Source organism: Schistocerca nitens, chromosome 7 (genome assembly GCF_023898315.1).
Source record: "Schistocerca nitens isolate TAMUIC-IGC-003100 chromosome 7, iqSchNite1.1, whole genome shotgun sequence".
NCBI lineage: Eukaryota > Metazoa > Arthropoda > Insecta > Orthoptera > Acrididae > Schistocerca > Schistocerca nitens.
This window is the reverse complement of record NC_064620.1, coordinates 560,464,294-560,486,408: the sequence shown is the minus strand read 5'-3', so window position 1 is coordinate 560,486,408 and position 22,115 is coordinate 560,464,294. Positions and strand designations below refer to the sequence as shown.

Here is a 22,115-nt window from a genome sequence, read left to right as displayed (position 1 = left end):
AGTGCTACATGTGATTTTGTCCTCCTTAAATAATGTTGTTGTTGTGGTCTTCGTCCTGAGAGTGGTTTGATGCAGCTCTCCATGCTACTCCATCCTGTGCAAGCTGCTTCGTCTCCCAGTAAGTACTCCAGCCTACATCCTTCTGAATCTGCTTAGTGTACTCATCTCTAGGTCTCCCTCTACGATTTTTACCCTCCACGCTGCTCTCCAATACTAAATTGGTGATCTTCCCATCTAATCTTCAGCATTCTTCTGTAGCACCACATTTCGAAAGCTTCTATTCTCTTCTTGTCCAAACTATTTACCGTCCTTGTTTCACTTTCACACATGGCTACACTCCATACAAATACTTTCAGAAACGACTTACTGACACTTAGATCTATACTCGATGTTAACAATTTTCGCTTCTTCAGAAACACTTGCCTTGCCATTGCCAGTCTACATTTTATATCCTCTCTACTTCGACCTTCATCAGTTATTTTGCTTCCAAAATAGCAAAACTCCTTTACTACTTTAAGTGTCTCATTTCCTAATCTAATTCCCTCAGCATCACCCGATTAAATTCGACTACATTCCATTATCCTCGTTTTGCTTTTGTTGATGTTCATCTTATACCCTCCTTTAAAGACATTGTCCATTCCCTTCAACTACTCTTCCAAGTCCTTTGCTGTCTCTAACAGCAATAATACAGGCAGTTTTTATTTTTGGAAGGGTGGTTGAACATTTTCATTCGCGATCACATATCTATAGCTACACTTGCGTATTATAACGAGGAATACATTTTTTTTGTACTGACAAAGTTACTCTACACACCAAAACACCTACTTAGGGAGCAACTTCAATTTGCATTGCTGTTTACAGTAAATGCAGAATGCACTTAAAGGAGTAATTTCTTTCATACGGCACATTTAAAACTGTGCAATACATTTCCTGTTTTTCTGAAGACCTATGGAATATACACTACTGGTCATTAAAATTGCTACACGAGGAAGAAATGCAGATGATAAACGGGTATTCATTGGACAAATACACTCCTGGAAATTGAAATAAGAACACCGTGAATTCATTGTCCCAGGAAGGGGAAACTTTATTGACACATTCCTGGGGTCAGATACATCACATGATCACACTGACAGAACCACAGGCACATAGACACAGGCAACAGAGCATGCACAATGTCGGCACTAGTACAGTGTACATCCACCTTTCGCAGCAATGCAGGCAGCTATTCTCCCATGGAGACGATCGTAGAGATGCTGGATGTAGTCCTGTGGAACGGCTTGCCATGCCATTTCCACCTGGCGCCTCAGTTGGACCAGCGTTCGTGCTGGACGTGCAGACCGCGTGAGACGACGCTTCATCCAGTCCCAAACATGCTCAATGGGGGACAGATACGGAGATCTTGCTGGCCAGGGTAGTTGACTTACACCTTCTAGAGCACGTTGGGTGGCACGGGATACATGCGGACGTGCATTGTCCTGTTGGAACAACAAGTTCCCTTGCCGGTCTAGGAATGGTAGAACGATGGGTTCGATGACGGTTTGGATGTACCGTGCACTATTCAGTGTCCCCTCGACGATCACCAGTGGTGTACGGCCAGTGTAGGAGATAGCTCCCCACACCATGATGCCGGGTGTTGGCCCTGTGTGCCTCGGTCGTATGTAGTCCTGATTGTGGCGCTCACCTGCACGGCGCCAAACACGCATACGACCATCATTGGCACCAAGGCAGAAGCGACTCTCATCGCTGAAGACGACACGTCTCCATTCGTCCCTCCATTCACGCCTGTCGCGACACCACTGGAGGCGGGCTGCACGATGTTGGGGCGTGAGCGGAAGACGGCCTAACGGTGTGCGGGACCGTAGCCCAGCTTCATGGAGACGGTTGCGAATGGTCCTCGCCGATACCCCAGGAGCAACAGTGTCCCTAATTTGCTGGGAAGTGGCGGTGCGGTCCCCTACGGCACTGCGTAGGATCCTACGGTCTTGGCGTGCATCCGTGCGTCGCTGCGGTCCGGTCCCAGGTCGACGGGCACGTGCACCTTCCGCCGACCACTGGCGACAACATCGATGTACTGTGGAGACCTCACGCCCCACGTGTTGAGCAATTCGGCGGTACGTCCACCCGGCCTCCCGCATGCCCACTATACGCCCTCGCTCAAAGTCCGTCAACTGCACATACGGTTCACGTCCACGCTGTCGCGGCATGCTACCAGTGTTAAAGACTGCGATGGAGCTCCGTATGCCACGGCAAACTGGCTGACACTGACGGCGGCGGTGCACAAATGCTGCGCAGCTAGCGCCATTCGACGGCCAACACCGCGGTTCCTGGTGTGTCCGCTGTGCCGTGCGTGTGATCATTGCTTGTACAGCCCTCTCGCAGTGTCCGGAGCAAGTATGGTGGGTCTGACACACCGGTGTCAATGTGTTCTTTTTTCCATTTCCAGGAGTGTATATTATACTAGACTAACAAGTGATTACATTTTCACGCAATTTGGGTGCACAGATTCTGAGAAATCAGTACCCAGAACAACCACCTCTGGCCGTAATAACGACCTTGATACGCCTGGGCGTTGAGTCAAACAGAGCTTGGATGGCGTGTACAGGTACAGCTGCCCATGCAGCTTCAACACGATACCACAGTTCATCAAGAGTAGTGACCTGCGTATTGTGACGAGTCAGTTGCTCGGCCACCATATACCAGACGTTCTCAGTTGGTGAGAGATGTGGAGAATATGCTGGCCAGGGCAGCAGTCGAACATTTTCTGCATCCAGAAAGGCTCTTACAGGACCTGCAACATGCGGTCGTGCATTATTCTGCTGAAATGTAGGGTTTCGCAGGGATCGAATGAAGGGGAGAGCCATGGGTCGTTACACATCTGAAATGTAACGTCCACTGTTGAAAGTACCGACAATGCGAACAAGAGGTGACCGAGACATGTAACAAATGGCGCCCCATATCATCACTCCGGGTGATACGCCAGTATGGCGATGACGAATACACGCTTCCAATGTGCGTTCATCGCGATGTCGCCAAACACCATCACGATGCTGTACACAGAACCTGGATTCATCCGAAAAAATGACGTTTTGCCATTCGTGCATCCAGGTTCGCCGTACACCATCGCAGGCGGTCCTGTCTGCGATGCAGCGTCAAGGGTAACCGCAGCCATGGTCTCCGAGCTGATGGTCCATGCTGCTGCAAACGTCGTCGAACTGTTCGTGCAGATAGTTGTTGTCTTGCAAACGTCCCCATCTGTTGACTCAAGAATCGAGACGTGGCTGCACGATCTGTTACAGCCATGCGGATAAGATGCCTGTCATCTCGACTGATAGTGATACGAGGCCGTTGGGATCCAGCACGGCGTTCCGTATTACCCTCCTGAACCCATCGATTCCATATTCTGCTAACAGTCATTGGATCTCGTCCAACGCGAGCAGCAATGTCGCGATACGATAAACCGCAATCGCGGTAGGATACAATCGGACCTTTATCAAAGTCGGAAACGTGATGGTATGCATTTCTCCTCCTTACACGAGGCATCACAACAACGTTTCACCAGGCAACGCCGGTCAGCTGCTGTTTGTGTATGAGAAATCGGTTGGAAACGTTCCTCATGTCAGCACGTTGTAGGTGTCGCCACCGGCGCCAACCTCCTGTGAATGCTCTGAAAAGCTAATCATTTGCATATCACAGCGTCTTTTTCCTGTCGGTTAAATTTCGCGTCTGTAGCACGTCATTTTCGTGGTGTAGCAATTTTAATGGCCAGTAGTGCACACTGAAGTGTTAAATTGAAGCTGCAGAACCATAATTTTCTCGATCAACAACATTGTTTTCCACAATACGGTCAAATACACACTGATAACCCAAAACATTATGACCACTGCGCACCGCGATGTCGGATGCCGCCTGTTGGCATTGGGGGCATTTCATGCGGTGAAAAAAGTTTGTAAGAGGAGCAGACACAGACAGGGTGGAGGGGTAATTATGGGCTTCAAATGGAAAAATTCATTGAGCACAATGCTGGTGTACGCACAAGTGTTTCGGGGCACACCGTTCATCGTACACTGCCGAACATTGAGCTCCACTGCAGACCACCTGTACGTGTTGACATGTGACAACGACATCGTCAATTACGACTGCAGTGGGTAGGGGACAACTGGGATTCGATCAATCCATCAACGAAAACGTGTCGGCTCTTCGAGCGAATCATATTTTTGCTACACTGGGTTGATGGTGATTTCCACAAACGCCGTGATCGAGGCGAACGGCGGCTCGTAGCGTGCAGCGCGCCACGGACGCAAGCTGGTGATAGCTGTATTATGCTGTGGAAGACATTCACTTGCGCTTGCATGGGACCAGTAGTTGTAATCGAAGACACGCTGAAAAATGCGAATCACATGCATCCTTTCAAGCTAGACGTCTTCCCCAACAGAAAGGTCATCTTTCGCCTGTGTCTCGGAGCGAGAACCGTGCTGCAGTGGTTTGAGGAGAATTATAGCTAACTCACGTTGATGTCTCGGTGGCCAAGTTCGCTATCGGTTGCCGTCACCTCGTACCCAAATCATAGACCAGTTATTTATTATAACATGGTCTGTGCGTAGACATCTAATGTCACATACCTTCACAAACGTACCAACGAACTGTCGGATCCCTGATTCGCATAATAAGTGATGTATTTTGTTCAAAAGACGGACAAGCAAGCTGTTAAGCAGGTTGTAATAATGTTTTGGCTCTTGATTGTAGATATTACCGAATTATGATTGGGTCCCACATACAATGTTATTCCACAGGTCTTAAGAAAAAGAGGAAATGCATTGCATAGCTTAAACTATCCCCTCTTAAAGTAATTAGTCCTTTAAGTACATTTCATATGTTATGTACATTAAAAGAGAAATTGGAAATCTAATGGGTCCAAGTCAGAAAACGAGAATTGAAATACATAACGAAAAAACTTCCAACAGACGAGAGATATAAGATACTGCTGGAAACAAGAGCAGTCCTTTGCAGATGTGCTAGCATGGCTTACAAATTAACTGGGACCGTAGTGTATGGAAAAATCTAGACACAAAAGGAAATACAAGATATCTACATTGACTGTAAATACGAATGGAAATTGACCATGAATTGAAGTTTCTCCTGCAATTAAGTCTTTTGGGGTGTAAAGTAACATTGAGAATACAAAAAGAAATAATCTTGTTCCTTGTTTTAATATGCAAGAATGGTTGTATTGTAGAAATCAGATAACAAATGAAAAAGTTCAACCATCCAATAAAAAAAAAATTATCTGTATCACCAAGTAATCATTCATTCATTTCCGTGTCCGGTCAGCATTTCCAGAAGGTAACAACTCCGATGGCCTTGTTGTCTCCCTCGATAAGGTCCTGTGTTGTGCGGGGTTGTTCAAGTTGAGGACAAATTAGCAGGTGGGTCGGGTCTCGTGTTGTCCCGCACTCGCAGGATGTATCTCCATCAACGCGAAGAATGCCCCCATTTTCTCATGTTAGCCTTGCAAAGAGGAACGCCCACCCTAAGACGATTGAGCGATCTCTAAATAGGGTAGGGAAAAATAGGAGCTAGCTCTTCTTTTACAGGGATATCAGGTGGTAGCTTGCTCTTCCACCTGGTGATGCGATTTGATTCTGGTGTTCCCCCTAGTGGTTGAGTCTTGGCGATGAACCTCTTTCTCGACTGACTACAGCCTTATGGTCATACAGTGGATGTCGGGGATCATGAGTTGGCTCAGCCCTCTCTACATCAGCAGCAACAGCCCTTCTAATAGTGGTGGGAGCTATTCCAACAATCGGGTGGATTTTATCTACTGGAGTTGGCTTCATACATCCCGACAAGATTCAGACGGTCTCATTGAATGCAGTATCAACCTGTTTGGTGTGAGTGGATGCACTCCACACAGGTGAACCATAATATGCAGCGGACGCACACAAAGCAAGAGCCGAAATTCTCAGGATGTGGGGACTTGCTCCCCAGACGGTGGACGTGAGTTCCTCAAGATGTTATTCCGTGAACTAACTTTCACCCTGGTGTTATGGCAATGTTTCTTGAAGGACAGAGTTCGATCAAGGGTAACAGCCAGATATACTGGTGTTCAACAATGCTCCAGTTGTTTGCCTTGCCGTGTAAAGTACAGTTCCCGCCAAGCTTCTCTATTCTTCAAGTGAAATTCGCACACCTGAGTTTTGTTGGGATTTGGCTTTAGATGATTGGCTTTGTAGTAGGAGCAAAGCGTATCTAGCGCAGAATTCAACGTATCCTCTACTTTTTCAAACGTCTTTCCTTGAGGAGCCACTGCAGTATCGTCAGCATAGATGGAAATGGAAATACCTTGTGGCTAGGGCCTCCCGGCGGATAGACCGTTCGCCTGGTGCAAGTCTTTCGAGTTGACACCACTTCAGCGACTTGCATGTAGATGGGGATGAAAGGACGATGATAAGGACAACACAACACCCAGTCCCTGAGCGGAGAAAATCACCGACCCAGCCGGGAATCGAACCTGGGCTGTTAGGTATGACATTCCATCGCGCTGACCACTCAGCTGCCAGGGGCGGACAGCATAGATGAAAAGCCTGGAATTTTCCGTTATGGGATGGTCATTAGTGTAAAAATTGAAAAGCACAGGGGCGAGCACACTGCCTTGAGGTAAGCCATTCTTTTGTATGCGCCATCTGCTCTTCTAACCACGGAGAGAGACTTGGAATCTTCTGTTCTACGGAGAGTAACAATAAGGGATGTTATGGTAATCCTTGGTGAGTTGGTAAATTCTCCTCCGCATCTTACTGTGGTCGATAGTGTCGTATGCAGCTGTTAGATAGACAAAGGTAACTCCTGTTATCTTACCCTTTCGAAACCATCTTCAATTTGTTGAGTGAGGTCCAGTATCTGACTGCAGCACGACTTTCCAGGTCGAAAGCCAGCTTGTTGAGGGATGAACTTTTCTTCCAAGATGCCTCTAATTGGGTTAAGGATAAGACGCCTGAAGACCTTGAAACAGTGGCATAACAGTGATACTGGGCAAAAATTTTTAGGGTCGTTTGGTTCCTTACGAGGCTTAAGTAGTACAACCACACGAGCTTTCCTCCAGAGCTTGGGACTGTATAACCTTAGGTCTTTTTTAAGACCACTTGTTATGATCTCGATAAATATTGAGGGATATTCGTGTGCCAGAGAGACCAACCAAATTATGCAGGATATCGAGTATAAATAGACATGTAGCACTGTTATTGTAACTTAACTCTTCCATGGCAGTAAAAAGTACACGTGACTCACATATCGGCAATACTTGTATAACTTGGTATGTGTTACAGGTTAAATAGCACTTGTCGACAGGATGAGTTTCATCTCTGTGCTCTGAGTAGCGGTAAAACTGAATACAGCCATTTTTAGGGTTACATACATTAATTCAGTATAGTTTTATACATGTATCACACTGTATTAATAATGTGGAGTCATGTCTCATACACGCATATCGTCTGGGGATTTGTAGGGCTCCCCTTTGTAGATCAGGGGTGCACTACACAAAGTAAGCTACTACTCGTGTAGCAGAGTACTTGTGGAGTGCACATGATGGTTTTTTAGGCTAGGTGATTGAGGTACTCAGATGAACACTCGCCAGCCGATACGCAGCAAGGGAAGTCAGACCGCATTCAAAGTAAAGACACTTTGACTGTCAAAATTTTATCAGCGAATTGTAGAAGTACTCGTAACAAAGTTCCCGAATTTACTGCTCTCCATGAAAGTTCTCACGCTCAAATTATTCTCGGGATCGAGAGCTGGCTGTAACCCGAAGTGGAAAACTCTGAGATACTTAGCGACTCGTAGAACATCTATCGGAAATACAAATTAGAAGCCACAGGAGGGAGAGTGTTCATTGCAGTTGACAAAAAATATTTTCTCTATTTAGGTCGAAGTTGAGTGTGACAGTGAAGTTATGTGGTCGCCTATAACAGCTCTAGGTGAAACCAAATTAATTGTTGGATGTTTTCACCGGCCACCAGTTTCTGCTGTGACAGTTCTAGATTCATTCAAAGAATGTCTGACCAGTAGCGCCTAAATAACCAAATCATGTATTACTAGTTGGAGGTGACTAACCTACCAAGTATAGACTGAGATGCCTATAGACGCATTGCAGCGGGGTGGTACAGACAGACTTTTGAACATGTTTTCTGAAAACTGTCTTGAACAGCCAGTTCGGCAACCCACATGCAACTACTACCATCGTCATACCTTAGCAAAGATATGGCAGAGAACACGAGAAAATTCTGGTCCTTGTAGCTACAAATAGGACGGACCTAATCGACAACGTCAGTACAGAAACGGGGATTAGCTACCATCATGTCATTACCGCAGCTACGTTTACGAAAGATAATAAATCAGTCAAGAAGGCTAGGAGAGCATTTTTGCTGGGGAAAGCGGATAATCAATCGTTATCACCTGACTTCGACAGTGAACTGACATCACTTAGTTCCCGTAAGATGGACGGAGAGGAATTATGGGCAAAGTTTTAGGAGATTGTAAATTATGGTCTAGTAAGTGGGTTAAGGACGTAAAAGACCCACCATAGTTTAATAACGAGATTCGGAAACTGCTGAGGAAGCAGAGACTGTTGCACTCTCGGTTCAAAATGGGAACGCGCAAATGACGACAAGCAAAGGTTAATAGAGATTCGTGCGTCTGTGGAAAAATCTATGCGCGAAGATTACAACTACTACCATCGTCATACCTTAGCAAAGATATGACAGAGAACACGAGAAAATTCTGGTCCTACGTATACTGATTAGCCAAATAAACCGGTACACCTGCCTAATATCGTGTAGGGTCTCCGCGAGCACTCAGAAGTACTGTAGCACGACGTGGCGTGGACTCGACTAGTCTGAAGTAGTGCTGGAGAAAACTGACATCACGAATCCTGCATTGCTGTCCAAAAATCCCTAAGAGTACGAGAGGGTGGAGTTCTCTACTGAACAGCATGAGGCGTAGCGCCTTATATCGCCCCTGTCTAGAGCCTGTGTATTGAGAGAATGACTCATGTGTGCAGAGTGACAGATGGTCTGAAATGAGTTCGGTCGAGAACGTAGTTCTAGTTTTCATCCACCAGAGTCCATTAGTGCACAGAGACATTCAAGAAACAGGTCAAGAGCTTGTATTTGTGAATTGTACTGTTTATTTATTGAAGGGTTTTTATTTATTTATGTTTTTACAGTTTTATATATGCTTTTACTAGTTTCAATGATGCGTGAATGTGGTCTAAAGTGAATCTGTAGATCACTATTTTATTGATGGACGCTGTACGAACTAGAGTGAGAAATTTTAGAACAGTGTGAATGCAGACGATAGGGAATTTTTCTATCATAATATGTTAAGTAAGTTTATGGTAAAAGGAAACCTAATTTCAGTGTAAATGAAAATAGTTAATAACGTAAAGTATAAACAACATATCAGGATGTTAAGTATTTATTTCGGGAAAAAGTTCAGTTCGAAAGTGTGTTATTTGTTGATTGGTTAGTCATGAAAAAGCCGGCCGCGGTGGTCTCGTGGTTCTAGGCGCGCAGTCCGGAACCGTGCGACTGCTACGGTCGCAGGTTCGAATCCTGCCTCGGGCATGGATGTGTGTGATGTTCTTAGGTTAGTTAGGTTTAAGTAGTTCTAAGTTCTAGGGGACTGATGACCACAGCAGTTGAGTCCCATAGTGCTCAGAGCCATTTGATCCATTTTTTTTTTAGTCATAAAAAGCGCGGACTAACGCGGGAGAATAATATTTTTCTGATGGCATTAAAGAAAACTGAGAAGTCACAACGGAGTATTTTCCGCGCGTCTTTTCTCTTGGAGATAGAGAAAACTTACAGCAATCTAAAGAAGTCGGAGCCCAGCCTTTCAATGGTGCGGTCGTGTGTAGTATTAGCTCCGAAGGAATTGCCGGTTTTAGTTTCGGAAGTGTTTTAAAGTGAAGGCATATTCATTCTTGTGTGTTTTTTAAAATGAAGGCATATTTATTCTGGTGATTTTTTTAGAAAGTACAGATTTTTTAAGTAATTTTGTGTATGAGAAAGACAGTAATTCCGCGTGATATATTGAGCAGATCGGTGTGTAAAAACTTGAATGCATTAGACACTGAGAAACTTAATAGTATGGCGAGCATTTTCATTTAAGACCAGCTCGTGCTTAGTAGCTGTTCAGATTTCGGGAAATACATTACGATAAACTTGCTAACGTGAATGAAAGGGTTTGTGCATGACTGTCTTACATAAGATTAGCACGGACTTGGCAGTGAATGTGTACATTATCAAGGTTCAGAATATACCGAAGTTTTGCCAGTATTTCTACCTTTCATTCAAAATTAAGACCTTTTCGCGATTCTTGGAATAGTTACGTTGTATGCAGCCTGGTACGATTTGCAGTACGGTAGGTTTCTGCTCGGCTTTCCTACCTGCGATCTACTGCAACGAATTCAAAGGTAGGTGCAGGAATGGACGAAAGGAAGCGCGCCGCCGCAATTGCGTTGCAAGGCATCCCAGATATGCTCAATAATGTTCATGTCTGGGGAGTTTGGTGGCCAGCTGAGGTATTTACACTCAGAAGAGTTTTCCTGCTGCCACTCTGCACCAATTCTTGACGTGTGGAGCGTCGCATTGTCCTGCTGGAATTGTCCGTGTCCGTCGGAATGCACAATGGACACGAACGGATGCAGGTGATCAGACAGGATGCTTAGGTACATGTCATAGGTCAGAGTCGTAGCTAAACGTATCAGGGATCCCATATCACTCCAACTGCACACCTCCCATGCCATTACAGAGCCTCCACCAACTAGAACAGCCCCCTTCTGACATCCTGGGTTCATGCATTCATGAGGTTGTGTTCATCGCGTATGCGTCCATCTGCACGATGAAATTTGAAACAAGACTCATCCGACCAGGCAAAATGTTTCGAGTCATCACAGTGCAATGTCGCTGCTGACGGGCCCAGGCGAAGTGTAAAGCTGCAGTCATCGATGGTACGCGAGTGGACCTGCGGCTCCGAAAGCCCATATCGATGATGTTTGGTTGAATAGTTCGCACGATGACACTTGTTGATAGCCCATCACTGAAATCTGCAGCAATCTGCGGAAGGGTTGCTCTTCTGACACGCTGAACGATTCTCTTGAATCGTCGCTTGTCCCGTTCTTCTACGATATTTCTCCGATGTCGGAAATTTGCTGTTTTAGCGGATTCCTATATTCACGGTACACTCGAGAAACGGTCGTACGGGAAAATCCTCACTTAATCGCTACCGCGGAAATGCTGTGTCCCGTCTCTCGTGCGCCGACTATAATAGCACACTGAAAGTCACTTAAATCTCGATAACCTGCCATTGTAGCAGCAGTAACGGATCTAACAACTGCGCCAGACGCTTGTTGTTTTATACGCGCATTGCCGGTCGCAGCGCCGTGTTCTGCTTGCTTACATATCTCTGAATTTGAATACGCACACCTGTACCAGTTTCTTTGGCGCTTCAGAGCAAATAGGTAAGTGGGTCTAAGGCTTCCATTCAGTCTCCTGTTGACTAGTCTGGTGTGGCAGCTGAAGATAGCAAAACGAAAGTCCAAGTTTTAAACTTCAAGTTCAAGAAATCGTTCATCCATGAGAATGTGAGAAACATACAGTCGTCTGATCATCGAACAGACTCCCGTATGGAAGACATAGCAATAAGCATCCCTGGCGTAGAGGAACAGCTGAAGGAGTTGGACACAAATTCGGTTTTTCAAAGAGTACTCTACGGCATTGGCCCCTCACTTAGCTTGCATTTATCGCGAATCTCTTGCCCAGCGCGAAGTCCCAAGCGACTGGAAAAACCACAGGTGACTCCCGTTGAGTAGGGGAAACAAACCCGTAATATTAGGATACAGATTAGTGGCGTGCTTGACACAGTCACGTCATTGAAATATTTGGGCGTAACGTTGCAAAGCGATATGAAGTAGAACAGGCATGTGAGGATTGCGGTAGGAAAGGCGAATGTTCGACTCCGACTTATTGGGAGAATTCCAGGAAAGTGTGGTTTGTTTGTAAAGCAGACCACATATAGGGCGCCAGCGTGATCTGTTCTAGAGTACTGCTGGAGTGTTTGGGATCCGTACCAACCAGATTAAAGGAAGACATCGAAGCAGTTCTGAGGCGGGCTGCTAGATTTGTTACACGCGAGTGTTACCGAGATTCTTCGGGAGCTGAAATGGGGAAATGTGGAGGGAAGGCGATATTCTTTCCGAGGGACACTACTGAAAAAATTTAGAGAACCGGCATTTGAAGCTGACTGCAGAACGATTCTTTTGCCTCCAACATACAATGTGCGTAAGGATCACGAATATAAGATACCAAAAATCAGGGCTCATACGGATGCGTACAGATAGTTTCTACACTCCTGGAAATGGAAAACAGAACACATTGACACCGGTGTGTCAGACCCGCCATACTTGCTCCGGACACTGTGAGAGGGCTGTACAAGCAATGATCACACGCACGGCACAGCAGACACACCAGGAACCGCGGTGTTGGCCGTCGAATGGCGCTAGCTGCGCAGCATTTGTGCACCGCCGCCGTCAGTGTCAGCCAGTTTGCCGTGGCATACGGAGCTCCATCGCAGTCTTTAACACTGGTAGCATGCCGCGACAGCGTGGACGTGAACCGTATGTGCAGTTGACGGACTTTGAGCGAGGGCGTATAGTGGGCATGCGGGAGGCCGGGTGGGCGTACCGCCGGATTGCTCAACACGTGGGGCGTGAGGTCTCCACGGTACATCGATGTTGTCGCCAGTGGTCGGCGGAAGGTGCACGTGCCCGTCGACCTGCGACCGGACCGCAGCGACGCACGGATGCACGCCAAGACCGTAGGATCCTACGCAGTGCCGTAGGGGACCGCACCGCCACTTCCCAGCAAATTAGGGACACTGTTGCTCCTGGGGTATCGGCGAGGACCATTCGCAACCGTCTCCATGAAGCTGGGCTACGGTCCCGCACACCGTTAGGCCGTCTTCCGCTCACGCCCCAACATCGTGCAGCCCGCCTCCAGTGGTGTCGCGACAGGCGTGAATGGAGGGACGAATGGAGACGTGTCGTCTTCAGCGATGAGAGTCGCTTCTGCCTTGGTGCCAATGATGGTCGTATGCGTGTTTGGCGCCGTGCAGGTGAGCGCCACAATCAGGACTGCATACGACCGAGGCACACAGGGCCAACACCCGGCATCATGGTGTGGGGAGCGATCTCCGACACTGGCCGTACACCACTGGTGATCGTCGAGGGGACACTGAATAGTGCACGGTACATCCAAACCGTCATCGAACCCATCGTTCTACCACTCCTAGACCGGCAAGGGAACTTGCTGTTCCAACAGGACAATGCACGTCCGCATGTATCCCGTGCCACCCAACGTGCTCTAGAAGGTGTAAGTCAACTACCCTGGCCAGCAAGATCTCCGGATCTGTCCCCCATTGAGCATGTTTGGGACTGGATGAAGCGTCGTCTCACGCGGTCTGCACGTCCAGCACGAACGCTGGTCCAACTGAGGCGCCAGGTGGAAATGGCATGGCAAGCCGTTCCACAGGACTACATCCAGCATCTCTACGATCGTCTCCATGGGAGAATAGCAGCCTGCATTGCTGCGAAAGGTGGATATACACTGTACTAGTGCCGACATTGTGCATGCTCTGTTGCCTGTGTCTATGTGCCTGTGGTTCTGTCAGTGTGATCATGTGATGTATCTGACCCCAGGAATGTGTCAATAAAGTTTCCCCTTCCTGGGACAATGAATTCACGGTGTTCTTATTTCAATTTCCAGGACTGTATTTGCGCCGTTAGGTGAATTGCGGAGTAGCTGTAAGTCTTCTGACTGGTTTGGTACGGCCCACCATTAATCCCTCTCCTGTGCCAACCTCTTCATCTCAGAGTATTACTTGCAACCTACGTCCTGAATTATTTACTGGATGTATTCCAATCTCTATCTTCCTCTACAGCTCCCTCTAGTGCCATGGAAGCTGTTCCCTGATATCTTAACAGATGTCCTACCGTCCTGTCCCTTCTTCTTGTCAATGTTTTCCATATATTCCTTTCCTCGTCGATTGCGTACAGAACCTCCTCATTCCTTATCTTATCAGTCCACTTAATTTTCAACATTATTCTGTAGCACCACATCTCAAACGCTTCGGTTCTCTTCTGTTCCGATTTTGCCACAGACCATGATTCACTTTCACACAATGCTGTGCTCCAGACGTACTTTCTCACAAATTTGTTCATCAAATTAAGGTCTATGTTTGATACCAGCCGACTTCCCGTTTTCCAGAATGCCCTTTTTGCTAGTGATAGTCTGCTTTTGATGTCCTCCTTGCTCCGTCTGTCATTGGTTATTTTGCTGCCTTCATGATCACTAATCCTGATGTTAAGTTTCTCACTGTTCTCATTTCTGCTACTTCTCATTATTTTCGCCTTTCTTCGATTTACTCTCAATTCGTATTATGTACTCATTAGACTGTTTATTCTATTCAACACATTCTGTAATTCTTCTTCACTTTCACTGAGGATAGCAATGTCATCAGTGAATCTTATCATTGACAATTTTTCATCCTGAATTTTAATTCCACTCTTGAATCTTTCCTTTATTTCCGTTATTACTTCGTCGATGTATAGATTGAGCAATAGAGGCGAAAGATTACAGCCTTGTCTTACACCCTATTTAATATATAGAGAAGTAATAAGGGAAATATTACAAAATTTGGATAATAAACACATGTTGTAATCGGTAAAAGGAGTATAAATTTTATTCTTCTCGTATACAAAACTTATTATTACATTCTTTTTCATCTTTTACACAACCGTTCACCATGTTGTAACATTTAGAATAAGTACTATATATAAGAGGGAGACGAGTCCACTTAACTATACTTCAACAGAAAAAATTTCGTCCACATTCTCTAAAAGTACAAGGTGGTACATGACAGTAGCGAATTATTAAGATGTCAAAATTATGCGTTAAAAAGATCTCTCTCGTCGGTTCGAACTCGAAATCAGTGGCTCTGATGTTTCAAGGTGTACTAATTGTTTAGTTATTTTAGATTGACACTCTAATGCAATATATTTCAAATAATTCCTTAGATTACCTTAGATAATCACTTGATAAATAAATTTACTGAAGTTCTTTCAATTACAATGGGTATAAATCTGTGGTTTGCTCCACAAATTTCTGAACATTGGCCGAAAAATAGTCCAGGTCGGTTTATTGTAAATGTTCCTTGATTTAGTCGACCTGGTGTGCATCAATTTTAACCCCTAGAGCAGGTACTGCTCATGAATGAAGAACATCTGATGCTCTTGTTAATACTCGTACCTCTGTATTTATTGGTAGAATTGTTCAGTTATCTACGTCTAGAAGTTGAAAGCCGTCGTTTTCTAAATCTTGTTCTGGTGTTATGTAGGTGTCAAATTCTACGTCTATGAAGTCTGAATATTCATATCTTCAGTACCATTGTCGTCCAATTGTTTTGATTGTGATTATTGCATCTACTGAATCATCAAGTAAATAGACTAGTCTTAGTGATGGAAGAGCAATAAAAATTAGGGTAATTGCTGGTAGTGCTGTTCAGATGGTTTCAATTAAATGTCCATGAAGTATGTTTCGGTTTGTATAAGCAATAAATAATATATAACTTAGGGCATAACCTACAATTACTGTAATTAATAATAATACAACCATAGTATGATCATGGAAGAACGATAGTTGCTCCATTAATGGTGAAGCTACATCTTGAAGGGATTAATTTGATCATGTTGCCATTAAATGTTTTTCTAATAAAAGGTCAAACCTTTATTTTTAGAGCTTAAATCTACTGCACTAATCTGCCATATTAGAATCTAGAGATTAATGGTAATTCTGAGTAACTGTGTTCTGCAGGTGGGTTATTTTGTAGTCATTCTATTGATCTTCTTACATTAGCTCTAAATATAATTGCTCAGTTTGCAGTCATTCTTTCTCATATGATTACAATGAATATAATAATTCCTACAATAGAGATTGTAGATCCAATTCTTGCTACTACATGTATATGCGTCTGGGTAGTCTGAATATCGTCGTGGTATTCCTACTAACCCTAAGAAGCGTTGAGGGGAGAATGTTAAGTTTACTCCAATAAATATAATTGTGAACTGGATTTTTAATCATGTATTGTTTATAGTTAATCCTGTAAATAGTGGGTATCATTGAATAACACCTCATATAATTGCAAATACTGCTCCTATAGATAGGACATAATGGAAGTGGGCTACTACATAATATGTGTCACGTAATACAATATCAAATGATGAGATTGCTAGTACTAATCCTGTTAATCTAGCAATTATAAATAGGAACATAAATCCTAGAGCTCATAATAATGGTGGGTTAAACTTCAATTTAGTTCCATATAATGTAGCTAGTCATCTGAATACCTTAATTCCTGTAGGTACAGCAATAATTATTATTGCTGATGTGAAGTATGCTCGCGTGTCAACATTCATTCCTACTGTAAATATATGGTGTGCTCATACAATATGATAATATGGCGTAAATTATACCTAACGTTCCAAATGATTCAATTTTTCCTCTTTCTTGACATACGATGTGTGAAATAATACCAAATCTGGGTAAAATTAGAACTTCTGGGTGCCCAAAGAATCAGAACAGGTGTCGATATAGAATTGGATCTCATCCTCCCGCAGGGTCAAAGAACGATATATTTAGGTTTCGGTCTGTTAATAATATAGTAATAGCTCCTGCTAAAACTGGAAGTGAAAGAAGAAGAAGAAGGGCTGTAATGGTTCAAATGGCTCTGAGCACTATGGGACTTAACATTTGTGGTCATCAGTCCCCTAGAACTTAGAACTACTTAAACCTAACTAACCTAAGGACATCACACACATCCATGCCCGAGGCAGGAGTCGAACCTGCGACCGTAGCGGTCACGCGGTTCCAGACTGAAGCGCCTAGAACCGTACGGCCGCCCGGCCGGCAAGGGCTGTAATAGCTACAGACCAAACAAATAAAGGTGTTTGGTCTAAAGTTATGCTTTCTGATCGTATATTAATTGCTGTTGTAAAAAAGTTTACTGCACCAAGAATTGATGATACACCTGCTAAGTGTAGTGAAAAAATGACTAGATCTACAGATCCACCCCCGTGTGCAACAGCTCCTGCTAGAGGGGGGGTAAACTGTTCATCCTGTACCAGCACCGTTATCTCCTATAGAAGATGTAAGAAGTAGGGTTAATGATGGTGGTAGTAGTCAAAACTTTATATTATTTTTTCGTGGGAATGCTATATACGAATTGTGTGTCAAAACCGATTCGTGTAACAAATTAATTTACGATTCCAGATAGTTATGTCTTTAAAAATAAACAGACATAATTCGGACAGTTTACTACATACTTCGCTATATTGTAGCTAAACAGTTGTAACAAACTACTCTGCTGGCATTACAATCTTTTTTCGAACGCGTTAAGGTTATGTGCTGCAGTGCTACATCCATTATAAATTACAACTGCATCTGTGTATGTTGCATGGAAACAAAACAGCAACGGTAAATGCATGATTTAAAGTAAAAAAAAATTCTCAGTCCACTTCTTTAAAAATCGTGCCATTTTTGTCTTTTGTAGGTAGAGGAAACGGAGGTAAGGCGGCACTGATCAGTAAATAATGACGAGGGGAATACTTCACTTTGCTTCTTGTCGACGGTGGCTACGGGGAGGTAACTGGCTAATCAGTCAATGATATCTTTGTGGGATCAAAATCATCACAAACGTTACAAATAGATTGGACTTTCCCATACGTGTCGTTGTGCTGATACTGATTTAACGTAAGTGTCAAGTTAAAGTAAAACATATATACGAGAGTTGGAACTTAAACAGTGGAAACTATTTATTCACAACCGATACAAAAGAGTTACATGTTTGCGCCTGTTACTGTCCTTCAAAGTAGTCACCAGGGTTGTGTAGAATCCGTTGCCAGCGATAGAGAAGGCGTAGTATATCGTTAGCAGAGCCTGTTCTGTTGATGGTGCGAATGGAGCGGTCTACTGCCTGTCGAATCTCTGGAACAGTTCTGAAACGAATGCCACGAAGTAAATCCTTCATCTTCGGAATCAAATCAAAGTCACAAGGACTTAAGTCCGGGCAGTATGGTGGATGGCACAGTACGTCCAAGACCCATCGACCGAACAGAGCAGCCACAGCTTGCGCTACGTGCCCTCGCACATTGTCGTACAAAATGATGGGTGGGTTGCGCAGAAAGTGTCACCGCTTCTTTCGCAAAGCTGGTCGCAGGTGATGATCCACAAACGAACAGTAATACGACCGACATAGGGAGAAACGATCACCGTAATAAGATAGGGAAACTAAGAGCTCGCACGGAAAGATATGGGTGTTCTTGTTTTCTGCGCTATATACGAGATTGGAATAATGGAGAATTGTGAAGGTGGTTGGATGAACCCTCAGCCAGGCACTTAAATGTGATTTGCAGGGTATCCATGTAGATGTAGTAGAGTATCCATGTAGATGTAACTGTAGATAAATCATTACAATAAGGAATAGTGTAGTCCAAGCTGGGTTATAAAGTATAGTGATAACGATAAGCAACCCTAACCATGCAGGATGTCTCAGCCAATAAGAAAACAGCCTACTGTTTATACATTACCCAACTGACCGATTGGAAGGGGGCAGGGGGAGGGGGAATGGGAGGATGGAGGTGGTTTCATAAAAATTGCAACATTGTGAGAGCATGCTTGCGTCTGCGCCACAGCTGTCCCCAACATAGGCAACCAGAAACTGCCTGCACCCAGACGCAGTTATTTCCCTTACTTATTACCTATTGATTAATGAAATGAAAGCAACTTACCGTACCACTTACAGGTTACAAAATCTTTCCTGATTTCCGCTGCAACTTCTTTCCAAGCTTTTGTTTTTTCAGAATCGTCACCAAGTCCTTTTCTCCACAGTACCTCCCGTTTTGCTACTTCTGCTATTAATTTTTTTATAATTAAATCTTGGATCTCCTTCGTAGTGCCACTCATGATTTCTTGGAACTACGGGCAGCAGTCACTGGCGACCAGCACAGGGAATCACCTGGAATTGGTTACAAACTGGTTAATAACGAGTTTTTAGTTCTGAAACGCCATGTCGGGCTTCATATTACAATCAAACGAGAAGTGAATCCCTAACCAATCCCCGCCATTAACCAGTTACTTTTGAGTAGCTCTGTGAAAGAAATGTTCTGGTACACATTGTTTTACTGTATTTCAAAATATTCGCCTTTAAAATCTGTGTAATATCATATGTTTCCAAACTCTGGAAACATTTTCTATACGTTGATGTGGGTGATGAAATGTGCTGTCAGGCATTTTATACAGTATGTGATCAAAAGTGTCCGGACACTCCCAAAAACATAACTTTTTCATATTAGGTGCATTATGCTGCCACCTACTGCCAGGTACTCCATATAGGCGACCTCAGTAGTCATTAGACGTCGTGAGAGAGCAGAATGGGGCGCTCAGCGGAACTCACGGACTTCGAACATGGTCAGATGATTGGGTGTCACTTGTGTCATTCGTCTTTACGAAGGATTTCCTCACTCCTAAACATCCCTAGGTCCACTGTTGCCAATGTGATAGTGAAGTGTAAACATGAAGGGACACGTACAGCACAAAAGCGTACAGGCCATCCTCGTCTGTTGACTGACAGAGACGGTCGCTGCGGCCGAGCGGTACTAGGCGCTTCAGTCCGGCACCGCGCTGCTGCCACGGTCGCAGGTTCGAATCCTGCCTCGGGCATGGATGTGTGTGATGTCCTTAGGTTTAAGTAGTTCTAAATCTAGGGGACTGATGACCTCAGATGTTAAGTCCCATAGTGCTTAGAGCCATTTGAGCCATTTGACTGACAGAGACCGCCGACAGTTGAAGAGGGTCGTAATGTGTAATAGGCAGACATCTATCCGGACTATCACACAGGAATTCCAGACTGCATCAGAACCCACTGCAAGTACTATGACAGTTAGGCGGGAGAGGGAAAACTTGGATTTCATGGTCGAGCGGCTGTCTGACCCCACATCACGCCGGTAATGGCAAACGACGCCTCGCTTGGTGCTAGGAGCGTAAACACTGGACGACTGAACAGTGTAAAAACGTTGTGTGGAGTGACGCATGACGGTACACAATGTGATGATCAGATGGCAGGGGGTGGGTATAGCGAATGCCCGGTGAACTCATCTGCCAGCGTGTGTAGCGCCATCAGTAAAATTCGGAGGAGGTGGTGTTATGGCGCGGTCGTGTTTTTCACTTAGGGGCTTGCACCCCTAGTTGTTTTGCGTGGCACTATCACAGCACAGACCTGCATTGATGTTTTAAGCACCTTCTTGCTTCCCACTGTTGAAGAGCAATTCGGGGATGGCGATTGCATCTTTCAAAACGATCGAGCGCCTGTTCATAATGCACGAGCCTGTGGTGGAGTGGTTACACGACAATAACACCCCTGTAATGGAATGGCCTGCACAGAGTCCTGACCTGAATCCTATAGAAAACCTTTGGTATGTTTTGGAACGGCGACTTCATTCCAGGCCTCAGCGACCGACATCGATACCTCTCCTCAGAGCAGCACTCCGTGAAGAATGGGCTGCCATTCCCCAAGAAACCTTCCAGCACGTGATTGAATGTATGCTTGCGAGAGTGGAAGCTGTCATCAAGGCTGAGGGTGGGCCAACACCACATTGAATTCCAGCATTATCAATAGAAGGCGCCACGGACTTGTAATTCATTTTCAGTCAGGTGTCCGGTTACTTTTGATCACATAGTGTATTTTTTTGGGAGGGGGTGGGGCTGGGGGAGGGTCAAATAGCGTTTGAGTATCGACATCTTTTGGCCAATGGTCTCCTGAGTCGGGGACTCCCCAAGGAGCAGCATTTCATTTCATAGTATCAGATGCCTGAGCAGCTCCAGCGCCATTCGTCCCCAGCAGCATTTTCCATTAGTAAGTTAGCTGAGCAAAGACTGCCACGCCAGAGTCACATCACTTGTGCCCTATTACTTCATTCGAGCCGACCGCAGTGGTCGAGCGGATCTAGGCGCTTCAGTCGGGAACCGCGAGACTGCTACGGTCGCAGGTTCGAATCCTGCCTCGGGAATGGATGTTTAAGTAGAGCTAAGTTCTAGGGGACTGATGACCTCAGATGTTAAGTCCCATAGTGCTCGGAGCCATTCGAACCATTTGAACATCATTCAACGTCGGCAGTACTGTGGCAACATCCATAAACTACTTACTAGCTGTTACATTGTAGCTAAATGGACACTCTGGAGCAGGGCAACAGAGGGAGAGGAGCAGACTGCAGCTATTTGGTAACAATGAATTACGCTAAGTCACGTCACTCGAGTTCTTTTACATCATTTGAGACACCGGCAAGTATGTAAGTACTCCCACAATTTTTTTACGTATTTTTTATCAACGTCGCGTCATCGTCATAATGCTCACAACCAATCACAATACGGGATTTATTTATCATTATTCTAACAACAAAAAATAAACAGATAAACGATAAACACAGCTTCACAAACAATACACACTTACTTCGTCCTCCCTGGATTATACTTCACAGAAACACATCACCCCTCAGTCCACAGCCTCTTTCTGCCTGCATAGCTCTGGCTGTCGTATCACAGCCGGCTTGTGTTCACTTTGCAAACACTTTGCTTAAAAACAAAATACGTTGAGGCGTGGTTGTCAACGAGTTAGCTGAGCAAAGGCTGTTGCTGCTGCTCCAGCCTCCGATCAGAAACAAAAAGAACAACGTCTACATCTACATCTACATCCATACTCCGCAAACCACCTGACGGTGTGTGACGGAGGGTACTTTGAGTACCTCTATCGGTTCTCCCTTCTATTCCAGTCTCGTATTGTTCGTGGAAAGAAGGATTGTCGGTATGCCTCTGTGTGGACTCTAATCTCTCTGATTTTATCTTCATGGTCTCTTCGCGAGATATACGTAGGAGGGAGCAATATACTGCTTGACTCCTCGGTGAAGGTATGTCCTCGAAACTTCAACAAAAGCGAGTACCGAGCTACTGAGCGTC

At 44.9% G+C, this 22,115-nt stretch overlaps 1 protein-coding gene across 2 annotated transcripts in view; it reads right to left on the bottom strand.

The window, feature by feature from the left end:
* Positions 1-22,115, bottom strand: part of LOC126194893 (uncharacterized) — a 67,184-nt gene that overhangs the window by 10,923 nt on the left and 34,146 nt on the right. For both annotated transcript variants that reach the window (XM_049933244.1, XM_049933243.1), the window contains exon 2: positions 18,896-19,122. In XM_049933244.1, coding sequence (XP_049789201.1) covers positions 18,896-19,070 — 175 coding nt within the window. In that variant the 5' untranslated portion in view covers positions 19,071-19,122. The remainder of the gene's footprint in view (positions 1-18,895; positions 19,123-22,115) is intronic.